The sequence below is a fragment of the Homarus americanus genome, unplaced genomic scaffold, assembly GCF_018991925.1.
Source record: "Homarus americanus isolate GMGI-L3 unplaced genomic scaffold, GMGI_Hamer_2.0 scaffold33468, whole genome shotgun sequence".
In the NCBI taxonomy this organism is placed as follows: domain Eukaryota; kingdom Metazoa; phylum Arthropoda; class Malacostraca; order Decapoda; family Nephropidae; genus Homarus; species Homarus americanus.
This window is the reverse complement of record NW_024714177.1, coordinates 3,230,521-3,249,890: the sequence shown is the minus strand read 5'-3', so window position 1 is coordinate 3,249,890 and position 19,370 is coordinate 3,230,521. Positions and strand designations below refer to the sequence as shown.

Genomic DNA, 19,370 nt, shown 5'->3' with positions numbered 1-19,370 from the left:
AGGTTTATTATGAATACACGTGAGATTAGGTTAAATTTGTAATGACAACAGACACGGGTCAGATCAGGTTGGTGATTTCAGCAGACATATGTTAGTACAGGTATTGTAAAAAATTGTGTAAATCAATGAACAGAAACCCTGAATTACCGCATGAATAACATCTTACATACTCACTGAAAGACAGACAGACAGAGAGACAGGAAGAAGCTAGTATACCCTCTCCTTCCCTAAACTATAATAAAACTGTATAATAATAAAAAAATAAATGGGAGAGTAAATGAAACAGGGAAAGTTGGTGCCGTAGAGTTCAGCCAACCACACCACACAAGATGACGTCAGGGGACACGGGGGTAATGTTATAGCTATTGTTTTTTACGAATTACTATACTTATTTAATTGTTCTTTACGTCTACTGTATTGTGTTTTTATTGTGAAGTCTTGTATTTATTTTACATTTAAGAGACAGTAAAAACCAAGGTCATGTAAACAATAATAAGAAATACAAACAAACATACATACTGCACATACTCGTACACACATACACACACACACACACACACATCTATCTCAGTATGAAATTCTGGTGCGATCAAATTATTAACCTTAATTAAAAAACTAAAAATAAATCATGTTCAGGAAGTAATCAACTGATATAATGGAACCAGTTGAGGGAGTGTTAATAAGTGTGTCTATGGAGGGGAAAAACAAGTGTCGGGCCAAATTAAGTCCCTTGAGGAGGCCCTTCAGTAGGTGCAAGGATTTAGAGAACCAAAGTTAACATGACACTTGAGTGTTTGGTCCACACACACACACACACACACACACACACACACACACACACACACTCCATCATAAGCTGGATTTGACGCCATAAGTTGAATTATGACGTCGTAGATTAAATCATGACGTCACAAATTAAATAATAACATCACCAAATGAAATTATGACGTCGTGGGCTAAATTGTGATGTCAAAGGTTAATTAGGACGTCACAGGTTACATTATAAGAACATAAGAATGGAGGAAACTGCAGCGGGCCTATTGACCCATACTGGACAGTCCCGTTTACACCCAACCCCTATCGCTCATATATCCGTCCAACCTGTGTTTGAAGCTCCCCAGCGTATTCGAGTTAATGATGATGTTTGGTAACTTGTTCCACTCATCCACTACTCTATTTCCAAACCAATGTTTACCTATCTCGCGCCTAAATCTAAATTTGTCAAATTTAAAACCATTGTTACGAGTTCGCTCCTGGTTGGATAGTTTGAGTACCTTTGTTATATCACCTTTGCTTAACCCTGACTTCCATATATACACCTGTATCATATCGCCCCTCACTCTACGTCTCTCGAGGGAGTGCAAATTAAGATGCTTTAACCAGTCTCTGTACTCAAGGTTCCTAATGCCCGGGATTAGTCGCGTCATCCTCCTCTGAATTCTTTCTAGGGATTCTATATCCATTCTGTAGTCCGGTGACCAAACAAAATCACATCATAAGTTAAATGATGCCGCCATAGTTTAATTATGATGTCATAGGCTAGGTTATGATATCATGGGTTATATTATGATGTCATAGGATAATTATGATGTCATAAGGTAAAGTATTACTTCACGAGCTAAATTATGACGTCATCGGCTAAAGTGAAACAGAAAGAAAGACAAAGACAGGGAGACTGACAGATGAGTGATGAACAGACGGATGGACGGATGAACAGACGGTACAGCACCATCAAACAATCCAATGACCTCAGATAACTAGTGAGTTGGTCCTGCATGGTCGCCAACACCAACCCGAGGCCAAGATGGGGGAGAGCTGGGGGAGGTACCTTTATCCTCAGAGGGGGTTTGTTATGGTGTTCTGTGACGTCATGAAGCCTCTTATTATTACTGTAATTATCTAGGAAGAGCCAGGCAGAGGGAGACAGGTGAGATGTGTAGAGATAATTTGGGGGAGACAGAGGCATGTGTAGAGATAGAGACTGGGAGAGACATTACTATCTGTGTTTACGCTTGATATTTGACCCAGTTATAGAGACATATTCTTCGGACTCACGTTACGAGCAAGACTCCACAATGAAAACACACACACACACACACACACACACACACACACACACACACACACGAGTTGTATGAGGAGCGATACGTTCATCCATCACGCCTCCTTAAGTACCACGCCAACCTCTGAGTACAGTGAACCTCCCATTATAACACATCCATACACATCCACACACCCGTCACATACACATCTACGTCACACACACACATCCACCACACCCACATACATCCACACCCACACGCACACACAACAGTAAAGAGACAGGCAGTGGTGGTGGTGGTGGTGGTGGTGGTGATGGTATTAATGGTGGTGATGGTAACGGTGGTAGTGATGGTAGTAGGTGATGATGGTAATGGTGGTGGTGGTGGTGGTGATGGTGTGGTGGTGATGGTGGTGGTGGTGGTGGTAGGTGGTGGTAGCCTGACCTTCAAATCACGTATCCAAAAACAAAGCCTCCGGGGTGTAGGGGGGTAGGGAGGGAAGGGAGTGATGGGGAGGAGAGGGGAGGGGATGATAAGGAGGGAGGGGGTGGGGGGGGGGGGAAGAAACAGTCTACCTACGCCTTCAGCTCCTCACAATAAACCACAAAGCGATGTTCTTTTGTTTATGGGATCGAGTCTCGGCACAATTCAAGCGCCATTTTGATCATCGTCAATAAATTGTAGTCTTATGTGAGCCTCAAAATGGTGATTCGTTCCTTTATTCAAGACTCACAATGATTCTCGCGTCAATATTTTCCTCGTAGGGTAGCCTCAGTGCAATTTATACGCCATTTTGGTTTCCATCTTAAAACTGCAGCCGGAGTGAACCCTTAAAATATAGTCTCGGTACACATTGGAGGCCATTTTGCCCCACTAACCTTTCGGCCTCAAACGGTGGATATTTTTAAGTCTGTGGCGGAGCTTTTTGTGAGAGGTGACACGAGGCTCAGGGCGACGACCTACCTGGTGGTGGTGGTAGTAGTGGTAGTAATAGTAGTGGTAGTAATAGGAGTAGTAGTGGTGGTGGTGGTGGTGGGTGTGGTGGTGGTGGTGGTGGGTGTGGTGGTGGTGGTGGTGGGTGTGGTGGTGGTGGTGGTGGTGGTGGTGGTGGTGGTGGTGGTGGTGGTGGTGGTGGTGGTGTGTGGTGGTGTGTGTGGCGGTGTAGTGAGGTAGTGATGATGATGATGGTGGTGGTGGTGTGGTGGGTGGTGGTGGTGGTGGTGGTGGTGGTGGCAGTAGTAGTGATGATGGTGGTGGTGGTGGTGTGGTGGTGGGTGGTGGTGGTGGTGGTGGTGGTGGGTGGGTGGTGGTGGTGGTGGTAGAGGGTAGGTGGTAGTACAGACAGTGGTGGTGGTGGTGGCAGTGGTGGTGGTAATTTGAGAGTAGGATGATGGTAGTGTGGTGGTGGTAGTAGTGGTGATGATGGTAGTAATGGTGGTAGTAGTAGTGGTGGTAGTAGGAGAGAGGTCACTGACTGACCTGAAGGAGCAGAAGTCCTTGTGGAAGGCAGCTGGGGGCAAGACCTCCACCTGTACTAGCCTATCAACCTCCTCCTGCGTCACCTGTGGGAGAGACACGCCTTTTAGTAATACTGAAGGAGGAATGGTTTGTTAATTTTAATCTCATGTGAAAAATACCACCTACTATATAGCATACTATATAATCATCAACACTTAATTAATATAATCATAATAAACATTCAAAACTATATATATCCTTTATCATACACCTACTATATACATCATCAACACCTACTATATACATCATCAACACCTACTATACACACTATATACATCAAACACCTACTATATACATCATCAACACCTACTATATACATCATCAACACCTACTATATACATCATCAACACCTACTATATACATCATCAACACCTACTATATACATCATCAACACCTACTATATACATCATCAACACCTACTATATACATCATCAACACCTACTATATACATCATCAACACCTACTATATACATCATCAACACCTACTATATACATCATCAACACCTACTATATACATCAACCTGCTGCCAACACTTGCACTTGGCCATTGACCTTGACCTCTTGAACCCAAACAAACACACACTCTCTGTCCAGCGTCAAGGTGAGTATTTATACACACACACACACACACACACTCCGTATAAACACTGTGGCTGTGTGTGTATATCCTCCAGTTATCCCGTCGACATACGTACATACATACTTACATACATTAATATACAAACACACACAGATGATCAATTGTTTTGCTCGGTTACAAAACTGTCAGAGAGAGAGAGAGAGAGCCAACAGCGAGCGGGATGGTACACAGCAACACTCACGAATTATTGATAGTGTGAGCGAGCGTAGGAGTGGTGTGACCCGTGGGGGGAGTGTGGCCCCTGGTGGGTATTATTAATGGTGTGTTACCGGGCAGGGGTGAAGGACTCGAGCCACCCCGCACCGGCTGGGTAAACACGATACCCTACCTAGTGGTGTGTCACGGGCCCCCCCCCCCTCCCTCCTCTCCCGCATCTCCTCTATCATCTGCCTCTCCCTGCTGGGGTGTTTAGGGGCGGGGCGGGGCGGGGTTCATGCGGTATTTCAACTCCTTAACTGGGGATGACATAACTCCTCTAGTTAAGCTACAGGCAAAGTGTAATTCAAACGCCATCTTGGTTTCATGGTCTACGTCAAGGGTTAAGTGAGCCAGTTAGATACTGTACGACCTGCCTCACATTACTAGGAGTACCTGTTAGTGTACGACCTGCCTCACATTACTAGGAGTACCTGTTAGTGTACGACCTGCCTCACATTACTAGGAGTACCTGTTAGTGTACGACCTGCCTCACATTACTAGGAATACCTGTTACTGTACGACCTGCCTCACATTACTAGGAGTACCTGTTACTGTACGACCCTCAGAGAATCATCTTTGTTTTGTAGTGTTATGATTACGCTCATGTGTGTGTGTGTGTGTGTGTGTGTGTGTGCCGTCTCGTTTCACATTAGTTTCGTTATGGCACCACAAAGACAATGCCACAGAGCGAAGCGGCACTGATGGCACTTGAGAGGTCATGACTCAGCTGACTGTGGTGCTACTGTAGGCTTTGACCCAATGTAACCTGTAGTGCCACGTCAGAGGTCATGAAAACTAACCTGTGGTGCCACTGGATAGGTCAATAACCGGGTAACCTGTTGTGCCGGGGGAGGACATGGCCTGGTTGGCACCGTGCCATCTTCAACAATGCCACCACCTGCCACCGCCGTCTGCCTCGCTTCTCTCCCTGGTACCTTGGCGTCACTGTCACAAGCTTAATATTATTTTCATATCACTGTCTCTCTGTCTTTTTGCCTGACTGTCTGTCTGTCTGTCTGTCTGTCTCTACACACTCACACACCCACACACTCTCATACCTCTACTACCACCATCACCACCACAACAACACCCCCCTCACAGCCTCAGCCCCACCACCACAACATAGCACCTCTTCCTATCTCCCTCCTCTTCCTCTTACTCCCTACCTCTCTCTCCCTCCCTGCTTCACCTGTCTCCCTACCTCTCTCTCCCTCCTTGCCTCACCTGCCTCTATCTCTCATTTCTCCCCCTCCCCTCTCTCCCACCACCCCTCTCCTTCTATGTTCCTTCCTCGCCCCCCTCTCTCGCACCTTCTCCCCTCCCCCTCACCTCCTCCTCCTCCTCCTCCTCCTCCTCCTCCTCCTCCTCCTCCTCACCCCCACAGACACTGCCTCCACCCTCCTCCCACTGCCTCTTTTTGTGCCTCTTAAGTGTCTTGTTAAATGACTTGTTAATTACCACTTTTTATATGACGTTTGAAAGAGCTTCATTTTAAATGACTATTGGAAATGCCTCTTGCTAAGCGATTGTTTAAGTGCCTCTTCGGTGACTGTTGTAAGTTTTAAGTGTCCGTTAAGTGCTTGTTATGTATTATTTGTTATGTGGTTATTCTAAAGTGCCTCTTGTTAAGTGACTATTGTAAGTGGTTGTCACTCATGAGTGCGACTCATTTCAGTGCCACATACATAAGTAGTGTGGCAGTGAACCAACATTTTCGGTATCCCTCAGGTCAAAGGTCATGTGTCATCATGGAGGTCAGAGGTCGTGTGTCACCGTATAAACAGGTTAATTTTTTTCACCAGATATTTCTGTTATCAGCAGACGACAAGAACACCGACCTGGACCAAGCCCACCTATGAACCCGAGGCTCTTCCCACCTTTAGGCTTCCTTAGCAACCAAAAGAATTCGTGGAAGCTGATTGGCTGTCAAGTTTCACTAAACTCTGCCTACTTTTGGCTTCTCTAGCAACCAATTAACTTTCACGAAAGTGGGTAGACCTAAGTCGACTTAATCGACGTTCTGCAGTTTTGGTCGATGTGTCTTAACTTTAAGAACTGCTCACAAGATGTTCGTCCTTCAAGGCCGTCCTCGACCTATCAGAAACTCTTACTCTTTGGATTTTCACTTTTGAACGAAAATTTCTTTACAGACAGATCATCAGGTGATGGTCGAGCGATGACTGTAAGGCGCGGTCACACATCCCAAACATCGACGGGAAATCAACGAATCCAAAAACTTTGTCTGTCAGAACGGACAAGACCCAGTTGACGCTCAGACTAGTCAACAGTTGTTACCGTTTGAAAGTTGTCGACTCAGACGATTTTCTGTTGCCCGTTTTGATCTTTGAAATTCTAAAATATAAAGTATTAGTTCAGAATATATCCTTCATAAATTATCCACATATATGCCTGCAAATATTGTTATTTTGAAACATCTTTCCTGTAATACGAGTACAAGCTAAAATGTGAAAGTATTGCTAAAATAGAAATACAAGACGAGACCTCATTTGACACAACGAAACGGTGACGCGGGAAATTGGCCTTCAACTCTACATTCTCCAAGAGGCTATAAGTGACATCAATGGGCGTATTAATTCCTTAAACTTGTCCTTGATCAAGTGATGAAAACCATACAATGATTGGGGGCCTTTCAGACCGACTTCTGGCACTAGATTATGGTACACACTCTAACTGTCTCTTCTTGCCAACCCGGAAAATACCCGTCCAGTAACAAGGGGCGGCCGTCCAGTAGCAGGGGGGGGGGGGTCGTGTGCCTTGCATTGAACAACTAATTCAACGTTCAAAAGGCATGAGAATACAAGGTCCGCCAGCTAGATATTCCGCGCATTACACACATCGCCTGGGCAGTGTCAGGAGCCTGGAAGATATGACAGGAACCCATCCATGGAGTCGAGAAATAATAACCTCCTGAAATAAGGGTTTGGGGGGGATGGGGTACAACCTGTTCCTGGTATAACTGTGATGTCTTATACGTTGCTTATTTGGCACGACAGTGTCTCCCAGGTGATGTGTGACCATAATAATAGACAGGAGTTAGGTGTGTCCCTCCTCCTTTCTGTCTGTTTTCTAGATGGACACACGCACACACCATCCTCGACACCGGCTCCTACTTCCACCCGAGATCCCTCGTCTGCGAATTGCTGTTCGACACCACAACCTCATCCAGCCCATACGAGCATGAACTGATCGCTATAATAACAGCCCAGTCCCAACCATTGTAAAAATTATCAACAACTCGTAATCAACCAGTGTATTCACTCCCAGTCAATCTTACCTTTTTGCACTGTCACTATGTTGAAATGCCCTGTAGTATGACCTTCTCCCCACCTTGTTATTATATATCTTATTTGTATCACTTATGTTACTTGTATATTATTTGTGAATCAAGAGACCCATTCCTCATTTATGTAACTATAATTTCAACCTCCCGGCTGCCATGCTCTTTCAATAAACCGTGAATTATTATTATTATTATTATTATTATTATTATTATTATTATTATTATTATTATTACACACAGGGATGCAGTCAAATCCATTACGGCAGTGTTTCTTAGTTCAGTGAGGGAGTGGCAAACGTTCTTGTCTCACCTACAGCACATTGTTTGTACTTTTGAGGAAGGAAGGAAGTGAAGATGGGCTAGTGAGGAAGGAAGGAAGGAAGTGAAGATGGGCTAGTGAGGAAGGAAGGAATAAAAGAGGGGGAGAAACAGCAGATGGAGGGAGAGAGGGAGGGAGGGGCGGAGAGGTAGAAGAGGAATGGGGCGAAGATATACGGGAGGGAGAGGGGGAGGAGAGATGGAGGGAGGGAGAGATGGAGGGAGGGGGGGAGGGAGAGGGGTAGGGAGGGGTGGACAAACCAAATGTCAACCCGCTGTCCTCACATCATCTAATAACATAACGCGTCACTGCCTGCCCCAGTAACGAGAGACTGTCAACACGTTACCAGCCTCACCCTGCCACCACAACAACCCTGAAGAAGCTGTTACAAGGCGTCACACACACGTCTCTGTCACTCACTACTTATCTCTATTCACAAGAAATAATTACGTTACACACGCCACAAATCCCTGCATAATACACTGCTGACATGGCGTTTCACCTCCATATCGTATCACAATACCACACTGTGCCACACCCTACCACACTGTGCCACACCTTACCACGTTGGTGACAATGTTACATTGGTGTGGATTCACCTTTGGGTTATATAAGGTTAGCGTTAGGGTGTCTATTCTTCAGGTGACCCAACAGGCGGAGAAAAGGATACAGGATAATGAGGATGGTTACCAGGCAGCAGGCATAACACATTGACCAGCCCCAGTGATGTTCAGCACAGCGTGACCTTCATCAACCACGCCTCAGGTCACGCTCACTTCACCTGTCCTCTCTCTGGACACACTACACTGCTTATCAAATATCTCCACTACTAATATTATTCGTTGTTCTGGTCTCAATTTTTAACCTAACTCAATTTTCAAAGTTTTAGTCAGTATCTGAGTTCCTCCTTCACCCTTCATAATCTTTACGTACTTTAAACTATATATTAATTTTACCTTAATTATCTACGAAACTGTATTAAGATTTAATTATGAAAGGTAATTATGAGTCCTACTATACCTTTGTTCTCACCTGTATATACCCAGTAATTTTAATTTAACGAGTCATATATATATATATATGTATATATATATATATATATATATATATATATATATATATATATATATATATATATATATATATATATATATATATATATATATATATATATATATATATATATATTATTTCTAAATAAATATCAAAGATTATTGTCTTATCTGAGCTCTGAGTTTGACACACACACACACACACACACACACACACACACACACTTGGCTCTCAAAATATCCACATACTGTATACCATTCCAGTTCTTATTAGTGGACGCCACTGAACCCTAGAGGGACACTCACCGCCATCTATCGGTCGGCGGCGACGGCGTCTCAGGTGTCACCGCTCATGACCTGGGTACAATATTTTCAACAAAATAGTGAAGGTCGTACGATGAATGTCCCTCACAAGTCAAAATAAAATAACTAATTAACTTATGATTAACTTACGATAAAAAAAACCCTCAAAACGGTACCAAAATTACTTCGAAACTTGACTTAACTTGTAAACACTGAAACTGCCTTTGTGTAACAGCTATCGGTTGAGTAACAGCGCAACTCAGACGCCATTGTCGGATGTTGTGTCGTAACCTTACATCTTGGGAACCTTTGAGTCTCTTTAAATAGCAAGGTCAGGCAAGGAACATCAATGGTTTGTGATTGGCTGCTCCTCATCCCGTCTCAGCCAATCAATTCCTTACGGCTTGGTGACGTTGAAGGGGTGTGTGTGTGTGTGTGTGTGTGTGCCTAAGACGTATAAAGTCGGCAGAAAATAATATAAAGTAATTGGATTGCTTTTATTACTTAATTTTACTTATGAGACACTTAAGGCGGACTTTAACATTCGGGGGGGGGCTTTATTACTTAAATTCTACTTATATAAAAACATTGTCACATTTTACTTACTATATCTTATTTAATTCAGGCGTAGTTTTTTAAGTGACCTGATATTATAAGTATTAAAGTGACTGGGTAAATCAAAACCCCTCCCCACACCCTCCCACAGACACATTCATAAAGTAACGTATACATAGAGTAACGTATACATAGAGTAACGTATACATAGAGTAACGTATACATAGAGTAACGTATACATAAATAAAAAAAACAATCTGGTTAGACTTACCAAATCAAATACGGAATGTTAAGTGTTAGTGTATGTAATGCGCACTTGATCCTTAGAGACAGAGAGACGTGAGGCAAGAAAGTGCTATAATTATTCAGTCACTCAAGTTGAAAATATCATGTGAACGAGAGAGAGAGAGAGAGAGAGAGAGAGAGAGAGAGAGAGAGAGTTATTCACTGACTCACTAATAGCTCGTTCAGGTAAAAGTTGACAATAGTTACTCCCAGTGTCAGGTCACACTAGCCGGACTAACCCCTGTGTATCAAGTCAGAAGAACCCAATCGACCGCGTGTCAGGTCCAATATCACAAGTTGTGCTCCAGGAGGATCTCTTTCCGGACGAGCTCTGTAAAAGTTAGGTGATGGGGGGCAGTGGGGGGTGAAGGGGGGGCAGTGGGGGGTGGAGGGGGGCAGGGGGTGAAGGGGGTAGTGGGGGAGTGGAGGGGGGTGGGGGGGCGCCGAGAGAGGGGAGGGATGGATGGAGACGAGGGGGGAGGGAGGAGGGTGTGAGTAGACGACTGAGAGGGGTTGGTGGTAGAGGGAGGGAGGGAAGGAGGAGGGAAGAGAGAGAGAGGAAAGAGATGACGTCATAGGAAGGGAAGGTATTGGGTGACGCAGAGAAGATGGAGGGAAGGAAGTAACCCAAAGATGCACGAGGGGAGTAAAAGGATAAAGGAGGGGGGAGGGAGGAGGGGGAGGTTGAGGGGAGGGGGGCGTGGTGAGGGAGGGGGGCGGAGGAGGGGGGAGGGGGAGTGTCGTGAGGGAGGGGAGGGAGGTCGTGAGGGAGGAACTACCTTAAGGATTGTCCCATCATCTCTGCCGTCACTCCAGCCTTTAAGATGAACCACCACCACCACCCCGGGCTGACTCACCCCACCACCCGGCTGACTCACCCCACCACCCTGGCTGACTCACCCCACCATACCCACTCACCCAAACACAAAAACTTACTTAAACACACACGGACCCCCCCTCTCCTCCTCAGCTGTGAATTAGAGACCCTTTATAGAGACACATATCTAGTGGTCTAATGTTTCTTGTAGGAGAGTAAACAAATAAAATATACCCCAGACGATGGAGGAAATACATCTATATAAATAATGTAAGCTCAAGAGACACTACTTCATTGACCTTGAGTGGGCATCTGTAGGGTAGGGTAAGGGTAAGGGTATGGTAAGGGTGGGTGGGTGGGGGTAGGGTAGGGGTAGGGGTAGGTAGGGGTAGGGGGTGGGGTAGGGGTAGGGTAGTGGGTAAGGTAGGGTAGGGGTAGGGTAGGGGTAGGGTATGTAGGGGTAGGGTAGGGTAGGTAGGGTAGGGGTAGGTAGGGTAGGGTGGAGTGTAGGGTAAGGGGCAGGGTAGGGTAAGGTAGGGCAGGTAGGGTAGGGTAGGGATAGGGTAGGGTAAGGTAGGGTAGGGTAGGGATGAAGCTGCGTCACCATCTGTCTGGTCAGTGATCAAATCAAATTACAGATCGATTTCTCTAGCGACATTTTAATCAATTTCAACCCAGCTAAAAAAAACAATAACAACAACAAATAAGAGTATAGTACAGGGGCATTTTGGCTGCCATCTTGTAGTTGAATTAAGGGAGTTTAAAATATAACGTAAGATCAAAATATATTAAATTTTTTGTACGAGTGAAGGAGTTAAGTACCTGACACCTGTACACACGAACCTATGAGAATGTATCTTCGTGTAGCAGCTTACGTGAGAGGTAGGGGAAGGAGGAGGGGAGAAGGAAGGAGGAGGGAAGGAGGAGGGGAGAAGGAAGAGGAGGGAAGGAGGAGGGGAGAAGGAAGGAGGAGGGGAGAAGGAAGGAGGGTTAAATATTGTACCAGTCTTTGAGAATGTATCTTTGCGTCGTAGCTTAAATGAATTTGTTATATATGCCTACAGTGGGAAGGGGAGGTGAAGGTTAGGTTAGGGAGGGGGAAAGGGAGAGTGTAGGCAGGGGGAAAAAGTAGAGAGAGAGGGGGGAAGAGAGTAGGGGAGAGAGAGGGAAAGAAAGAGAGAGAGAGAGAGAGAGGGGGGAAAGAAAGTAGAGAGAGAGAGAGAGGGAAGAAGGTAGGGAGAGGGAGGGGAAGAAAGTAGGGAGAGGGAGGGGAAGAAAGAGAGAGAGGGAGGGAAGAAAGTAGGGAGGGGAGAGGAAGACAGTAGGGGAGAGAGGGAAAATAAAGAACCTTTCTGAATCTGACCCCAGGAGACACAGGGGAGGGAGGGAGGGAGGGAGGGAGGGAGGAGGGAGAGGAGGAAGCTGTGAATTCTCATTTGGAATCCTCTCTCGTGCGCTGGAATGTCAGGTACCACCAAGGAACCCGCCGCCACCTCCAACACTTCTCCCTCCACCTCCAACACTCCCTTTCTCCACCACCTCCAACACTCCCTCCTCCACCTCCAACACTCCCTTCCTCCACCTCCAACACTCCCTCTACTCCACCTCCAACACTCCCTCTACTCCACCTCCAACACTCCCTCTACTCCACCTCCAACAAACAGCGCCAAAGGTCAAGGTTTTTGGAGGCAGATGATTTATAATATGACTACCGCAATTTCCACCTGCTGACGAAGTTCCTATTGAACCTTTTAGAGCCTTGAACCTTTTAGAACCTTGGACCTGTTGAACCTTGAACCACTTGAACCCTGAACCTCTTGAACCTACCACTTGAACCCTGAACCTCTTGAACCCTGAACCTCTTGAACCCATACTTACTCTATCACCTTTGAATTTGAATTTTGACGCAGACAGTAGCTAGTTTATTGTGCACCCCATACTCATCCTGTAAGCTGTAGCACCAAAAAAGGATCACAGAGTCGAGATCAACAAAGGGTGTATATGAGACCCCAGTGATGTATTTCTTCCCCCTCTTAACACCCCCACTCTGTCTCCCTCTCCCTCCTCTACCCCTCTCCTCCTGCCCCTTCATCTCCTGAGACAAGAGCTCATCAGGGTGACCCTCGACCTACGTGGAGGGTGACAAGAGAGGCTGAAGGGTGAGTGTGTGAACCCTCCCTCAGTATAGGTGTGAGGTACTGACTACATCTCGTGACGACCCACAAACACTGACACAATTTATCCTGTTGTTTTTATTTGTTGTTTTCCTTGTTTTGTTGTTTACTTGTTGTTTACCTGGATGGAAATTAGGTGTTGTGGTTAGGGATTGTGGTGATTGATGGTGGTTGGTCGTTGGTGATGGTTGGTGTTTGATGGTGGTTGTTGATGATGGTGGTTGGTTGTGTGTTGTTGTGGTTACGAAAAAAAATATTACATTTATTAACACTGTCATGACTAACACTGATCTAATATACTATAGGACTAGGCGTGTGTGTGTGTGTGTGTGTGTGTGTGTGTGTGTGTGTGTGTGTGTGTGTGTGTGTGTTTGCTCTGGGCAGCCGAAACGGCACAATCGTTTATCGTCAAACTTGGTGGAAAAATCGCCAAAAATTCGTAGAGTGGAACAAACCTGGTCCCATATCGATGGTTTCTTTAGAAAGCCATTACATAACCATTTTATTTACGCTGGAAAACGATGCAAGTCTACGGACTTGGCGCACCCTCATTCGCTGGACGCTGTCTGCCCACGATTGCAGTTATTCAATCGTACGGCTCCCTCATCCACCCCCCCACTTCTTTTCTTAGCCTACTTTTTTTAATGTTGTTTGGATTAGTAAAGGAAGGAAGATGAATAAATAGAAGACTAAAGAAGGGGAAACAGAAAATAGTTAGAGATAACAGGTTGGGGGGAGCTGACTTTCATCACGCGTCTGGGTGTGCAGTTTCAACGTTACCAGACGACCTTACAGCTACAGTGTATACTTATTCCTGTGGTTCATGGAAAAGGAGAAAAGATAAAAAGATAATAACAGGAGAAGATGACTACAATAGACACAGGGTGAATAAAGACAGTGAAACAGACAGGAGGTTGACAAAAATAGACAGATTCATACATGCACAAATAGACAATATGGCAACTAACATGACAGACAGACAGCTGACTGACTGGTCACATTAGACAAACAGGCAGACACACGCCAACAACGGATAAGACAGACAGATTTGATGACACAAAGAGTACAGACGGGCTTACATTCAAACACCACGCAGACGATCAGACAGTTGGGATGGCAATAGACAGGACGGATAGACTTGAGACAGATTAGAAGGCATTTATAAACAAGAATAACACCAAATTGACCATAGCTGCGTCAGTGAGGGTAGGAGGTCTTACATCCACCACCGTAAATAATAAGACGCATTGAAAACTAACACCCTCGCGCGGAAAGAACATCAATGGTCCGTCAGTCATGTGAGATGGGCCTAAAACTGACTAACGTAGATGATGACTATGATGACTTAACACAGGTGACGACTTAAGCAGATGGTGACTCATATAACCAGAATCAAGGTCACTTCTCTTCATAATATAATTTATCTCGGAATGATCATCGGTGATTCATAATAATTTTTATGTTTTTTATGATTTTAACCTCTCCTTATGGCGAATATTTCTTTAACTAATTATTCTAACCTTCATTCTATTCCTTCTTATAGTATATTAGATACTGTAAGTATCACGACCACGACCATGATTATAACAAGCACGACCATGATTATAACAACCACGACCATGATCATAACCACGACCATGATTATAACAACCACGACTATGATTATAACAATCACGACCATGATTATAACAACCACGACCATGATTATAACAACCACGACCATGATTATAACAACCACGACTATGATTATAACAACCACGACCATGATTTTAACAACCACGACCATGATCATAACCACGACTATGATTATAACAACCACGACCATGATTTTAACAACCACGACTATGATTATAACAACCACGATCATGATTATCTCATATACTATAGGAATAGCCGTGTGTCTGCGTGTGCGTCTGTTCTGTGCAGCCGAAACGGCACAATCGTTTTTCATCAAACTTGGTGGAAAAATCGCAAAAAAATCGTAGAGTGGAACAAACCTGGTCCCATATCGAAGGTTTCTTCAGGAAGGCGTTAATTCACCATTTTATTTACGCTGGAAAACGATGTCGCTGTACGCTGTCAGCCTTCCGTGGATAGCCAAGCACGAGCGCTCGAACTATCACGTTTTGTTAAACTGTACCACCGGACTCGCCACCGGGCACGAAGTGCCCACGATCACTTGTTCATTGCTATTATCATTTCTCTAATTACTTTTCACACACACACACACACACACACACACACACACACACACACACACACACACACACACACACACACACACACACAAACAGCGGCCCAAGAGACATGACCTGTTTTCCGAGACAGCAGGTAAATGGAGGTCAGGTCAGGTGAGTGCACGGCGCCCCTCGATTGCGTGCACTCTAGGGGGCAAGACATCACCCCAGCCTCCACCACCGTGTGCACTCTTGGGTCAGTGAACAGTAAATATATTGAATCTGGATGGTAGACTGAGTGATGGTGGTGGATGGTAGACTGAGTGAGGATGGTGGATGGTAGACTGAGTGAGGATGGTGGATGGTAGACTGAGTGAGGATGGTGGATGGTAGACTGAGTGAGGATGGTGGATGGTAGACTGAGTGATGGTGGTGGATGGTAGACTGAGTGATGGTGGTGGATGGTAGAATGAGTGAGGATGGTGGATGGTAGACTGAGTGAGGATGGTAGACTGAGTGAGGATGGTGGATGGTAGACTGAGTGAGGATGGTGGATGGTAGACTGAGTGAGGATGGTGGATGGTAGACTGAGTGACTGAGTGATGGTGGTGCTGCTGTGCCATGCGGGGCGGGGCGGGTGGGCCGGGGTGGGGCGGGTGAGGCGGGGTGAGTGAGTGTTGGGAGAATTAAACCACTTGGGTGATGGATGTTGGCGAGAACAGGTCGATACTTGGTGAATGATGGATGGTGTGTGTGTGTGTGCTGTGTGTGTGTGTGTTACCGGTACGGTGTGGTAATTTGTGGTGGTGGTAGTAGTGGTACGGTGTGGTAGTGTGTGGTGGTGGTAGTGGTACAGTGTGTGGTGTGTGTGTAGGTGGTGTGGTAGTGTGTGTGGTGGTGGTGGTGGTGGTGTGGTGTGTGGTGTGTGGTGGTGGTGGTGGTAGTGGTACGGGTGGTGTGTGGTGGTGGTAGTGGTGGGTGGTGTGGTACGGTGTGGTAGTGTGTGGTGGTGGTGGTAGTGGGCAGGTGTGTGTGTGTGTGGTGGTACAGTGGTGGTGGTAGTGGTACGGTGTGGTGTGTGTGGTGGTGGTGGTGGTAGTGGTACGGTGTGTGTAGTGTGTGGCGGTAGTGTACGGTGTGTAGTGTGTGGGTGGTGGTAGGTGGTAGTGTGGTGGTAGTGTGTGTGTGTGGTGGTGGTGGTAGTGGTACGTGTGGTAGTGTGTGGTGGTGGTAGGTACAGGTGTGTGTGGTGGTGTGTGGTAGTGGTAAAGTGAGGTAGTGGTACAGTGTGGTAGTGTGTGGTGGTGGTGGTAGTAGTTCAGTGTGGTAGTGTGTGGTGGTGGTGGTAGTGGTACAGTGTGCTGGTGCGTGGTTGTAGTGGTAGTAGTACAGTGTGGTAGCGTGTGGTGGTGGTAGAGGTACAGTGCGGTAGTGCGTGGTTGTAGTGGTAGTAGTACATAAGTACAGTGTGGTAGTGCGTGGTTGTAGTGGTACTGGTACAGTGTGGTAGTGTGTGGTAGTGGTAGTGTGTCCTGCAGTATTCTCCGATCAATCCTGAGGGTCCGCTGGGGGAGGGAGACGGAAGGACAAATGGCACACGGTCTTCGCTAACACCAACTGTGGCAACATCGAGCCCAACACTGCCAAGGACCGGACACGTTATAGACGATTTCACTATAATGGTGGACCCACAAAAATTCCCAACAAAAAGGTGTTTCAATGGATTTATTTTCCCTCAAGTGTGTAAAATCACAGAGTAAAAGTTCACCACAGTTGACCAGAAAGAGAGACTGTAAAAATATACTATATCCAATATGGCGGACTCTGTAACCTTCCGCAGCCAATATCTCAGGAATGGTTTACGTGCATCAATACAGGAAGGAAGGACTATTACTTTCTACAACTACAATAAACAACAATACAGCCAGCCAGTCATACAGCAATAGTAGGTAACCTTTAGTCGACTCTTTAGAGCAGAAAAATTTTTCATCATAGCATGTACTGGTTGATCTCCCTCAACGCCCCAGTCAACGGGATTCATTCTTTATTCAGTACCCATCCACACCAAGACTTGTCGGTACGGACGTTCTCAGAGTGATATCTTGTAGCACAGGTACTTGGGGGGGAGGGGGGGGGGTTGGTGTTCGGGTGTAGCAAAGGAATTTCTTACTATCTATTGTCTGGTTAAGAATCGGTATCTGAGGAATGTAAATCAATCTGACGTTTTATCACTGAACAAATACACCAAAACATTTCTCTCAGTCCTCTACCGCGGAGTTTTGTTCATTTGGCGAACAGAAACTTCTACACAGTCATAAAAGACAGAGTCAATACAAGTTTCTGGGATACAAACTTTTTCCCGATACCAAATATCCTTGAGGTAGTGTCACACCCTGTAAAGGTATGTATAAAGAGCAACTGAGGACAGAGTTTATCACCCAGCACATTTTTTTTCGGGTATTAATGTTGTACACTTTTATTGAGACTTTGAATTCCTGTCAAAGCGAAATAAACCTTCTTGTTGACGCAATTCAAAGAAATTATCATTGTCTCTGGAGTAAAGACAACGACAGCTACACTGCTTCACACTAACTTTTGACCCTCGCTGTACAAGGATCTCTTAAACCGACAAAAGAAAAATAGGTGTTACATCGACACTCGCCCCTGAGACACCATGACCCACCGAACTGTGACTCTTGGGGAAGTACCGCACTAGAGAGTTAGGTGAGCACACTGTCGACGTTCCTCCCGCACTAGATGTAGCCACACACACACACACACACACACACACACTGCCATCCCCTAACGGCCTCTCGAGCCACCTTACAGCTCACATTAGAAGACGATACCATTAAAAATTCACATAATTTTGTCACTGCTGGATGATCGTCATACTTGACTCTGAGTGAGGGTAAAGGGAGAGGAGGGAGGAGGAGATGCTGGTGACATAAACCTGGTGGCAGCGAAGACACAGAGCAAGTGGAAGAGGGAAGGGGCGATGGAGGGGAAGGAAGGGGCGATGAAGGGGAGGGAAGTGGTGATGGAGGGGAAGGACGTGGCGATGAAGGGGAGGGAAGTGGTGATGGAGAAGAAGGAATACCAGGGAGTCAAGAGTCTCAATTTAACATCAAAAGCTCCTCACTACACACACACTCCTGAGCCACCATGAGTGTGTGCGTCAGTTTTGCCCGCGAACTCTTACTGTCAACGTATCTAGTTAGCTACAGTCACAGTATAATCTTTACGCCATTTTTTTACAATTAAATGAAATGTTAAATCTTCAATTACGAGGAAAATTTTACGTACGAAGCTTTTTTGAAACCATCTTTGGGTTTAGTTCACGGCGGCCAGCCAGTCAGAAGCATACTAACATCCCCAGAGACGAGAACCTTTGAGAACCTGACCCTGACGTTATCACCTTACAGAGAAAACGTCTTAAAATGCCTTCTGAATATCAACCAGCTGGGGCCTTACCTCCACCACCCAGATGCTCAAAAATAATAACAATAAAATAAAATGGGTATTCATTTTTTTTCCCCCTAAGACATCTCGATAACTGGAGCACTTAAATTTAACTTGAATGGCGTTGAAATTACTCTGGGACTCTACCATAGTAACTATATTCCTTACATCTACCACCCACACCCACACACCCTGACCCACCCACACAGACCCTACACCCACACACCCCGACCCACCCACACAAACCCTACACCCCACCCCAACCACACAAACCCTATACCCCACCCCGACCCACCCACATAAACCCCGACCCTAGAAAGCATTCAGAGGAGAATGACAAGACTAATCCCGGACATTAGGAACCTTAAGTACAGAGACAGGTTAAAGCATCTTAATTTGCACTCCCTCGAGAGACGTAGAGTGAGGGGCGATATGGAAATCAGGGCGAAGCAAGGGTGATATAACAAAGGTACACAAACTATCCAACCAGGAGCGAACTCGTCCAATATATATGCTGCAATTTCCTT

At 45.6% G+C, this 19,370-nt stretch overlaps 1 protein-coding gene across 2 annotated transcripts in view; it reads right to left on the bottom strand.

The window, feature by feature from the left end:
• LOC121876979 (cGMP-dependent 3',5'-cyclic phosphodiesterase-like) overlaps nt 1–19,370 on the bottom strand; it is a 90,726-nt gene that overhangs the window by 19,223 nt on the left and 52,133 nt on the right. For both annotated transcript variants that reach the window (XM_042382564.1, XM_042382570.1), the window contains one exon: nt 3,522–3,604. In XM_042382564.1, coding sequence (XP_042238498.1) covers nt 3,522–3,604 — 83 coding nt within the window. The remainder of the gene's footprint in view (nt 1–3,521; nt 3,605–19,370) is intronic.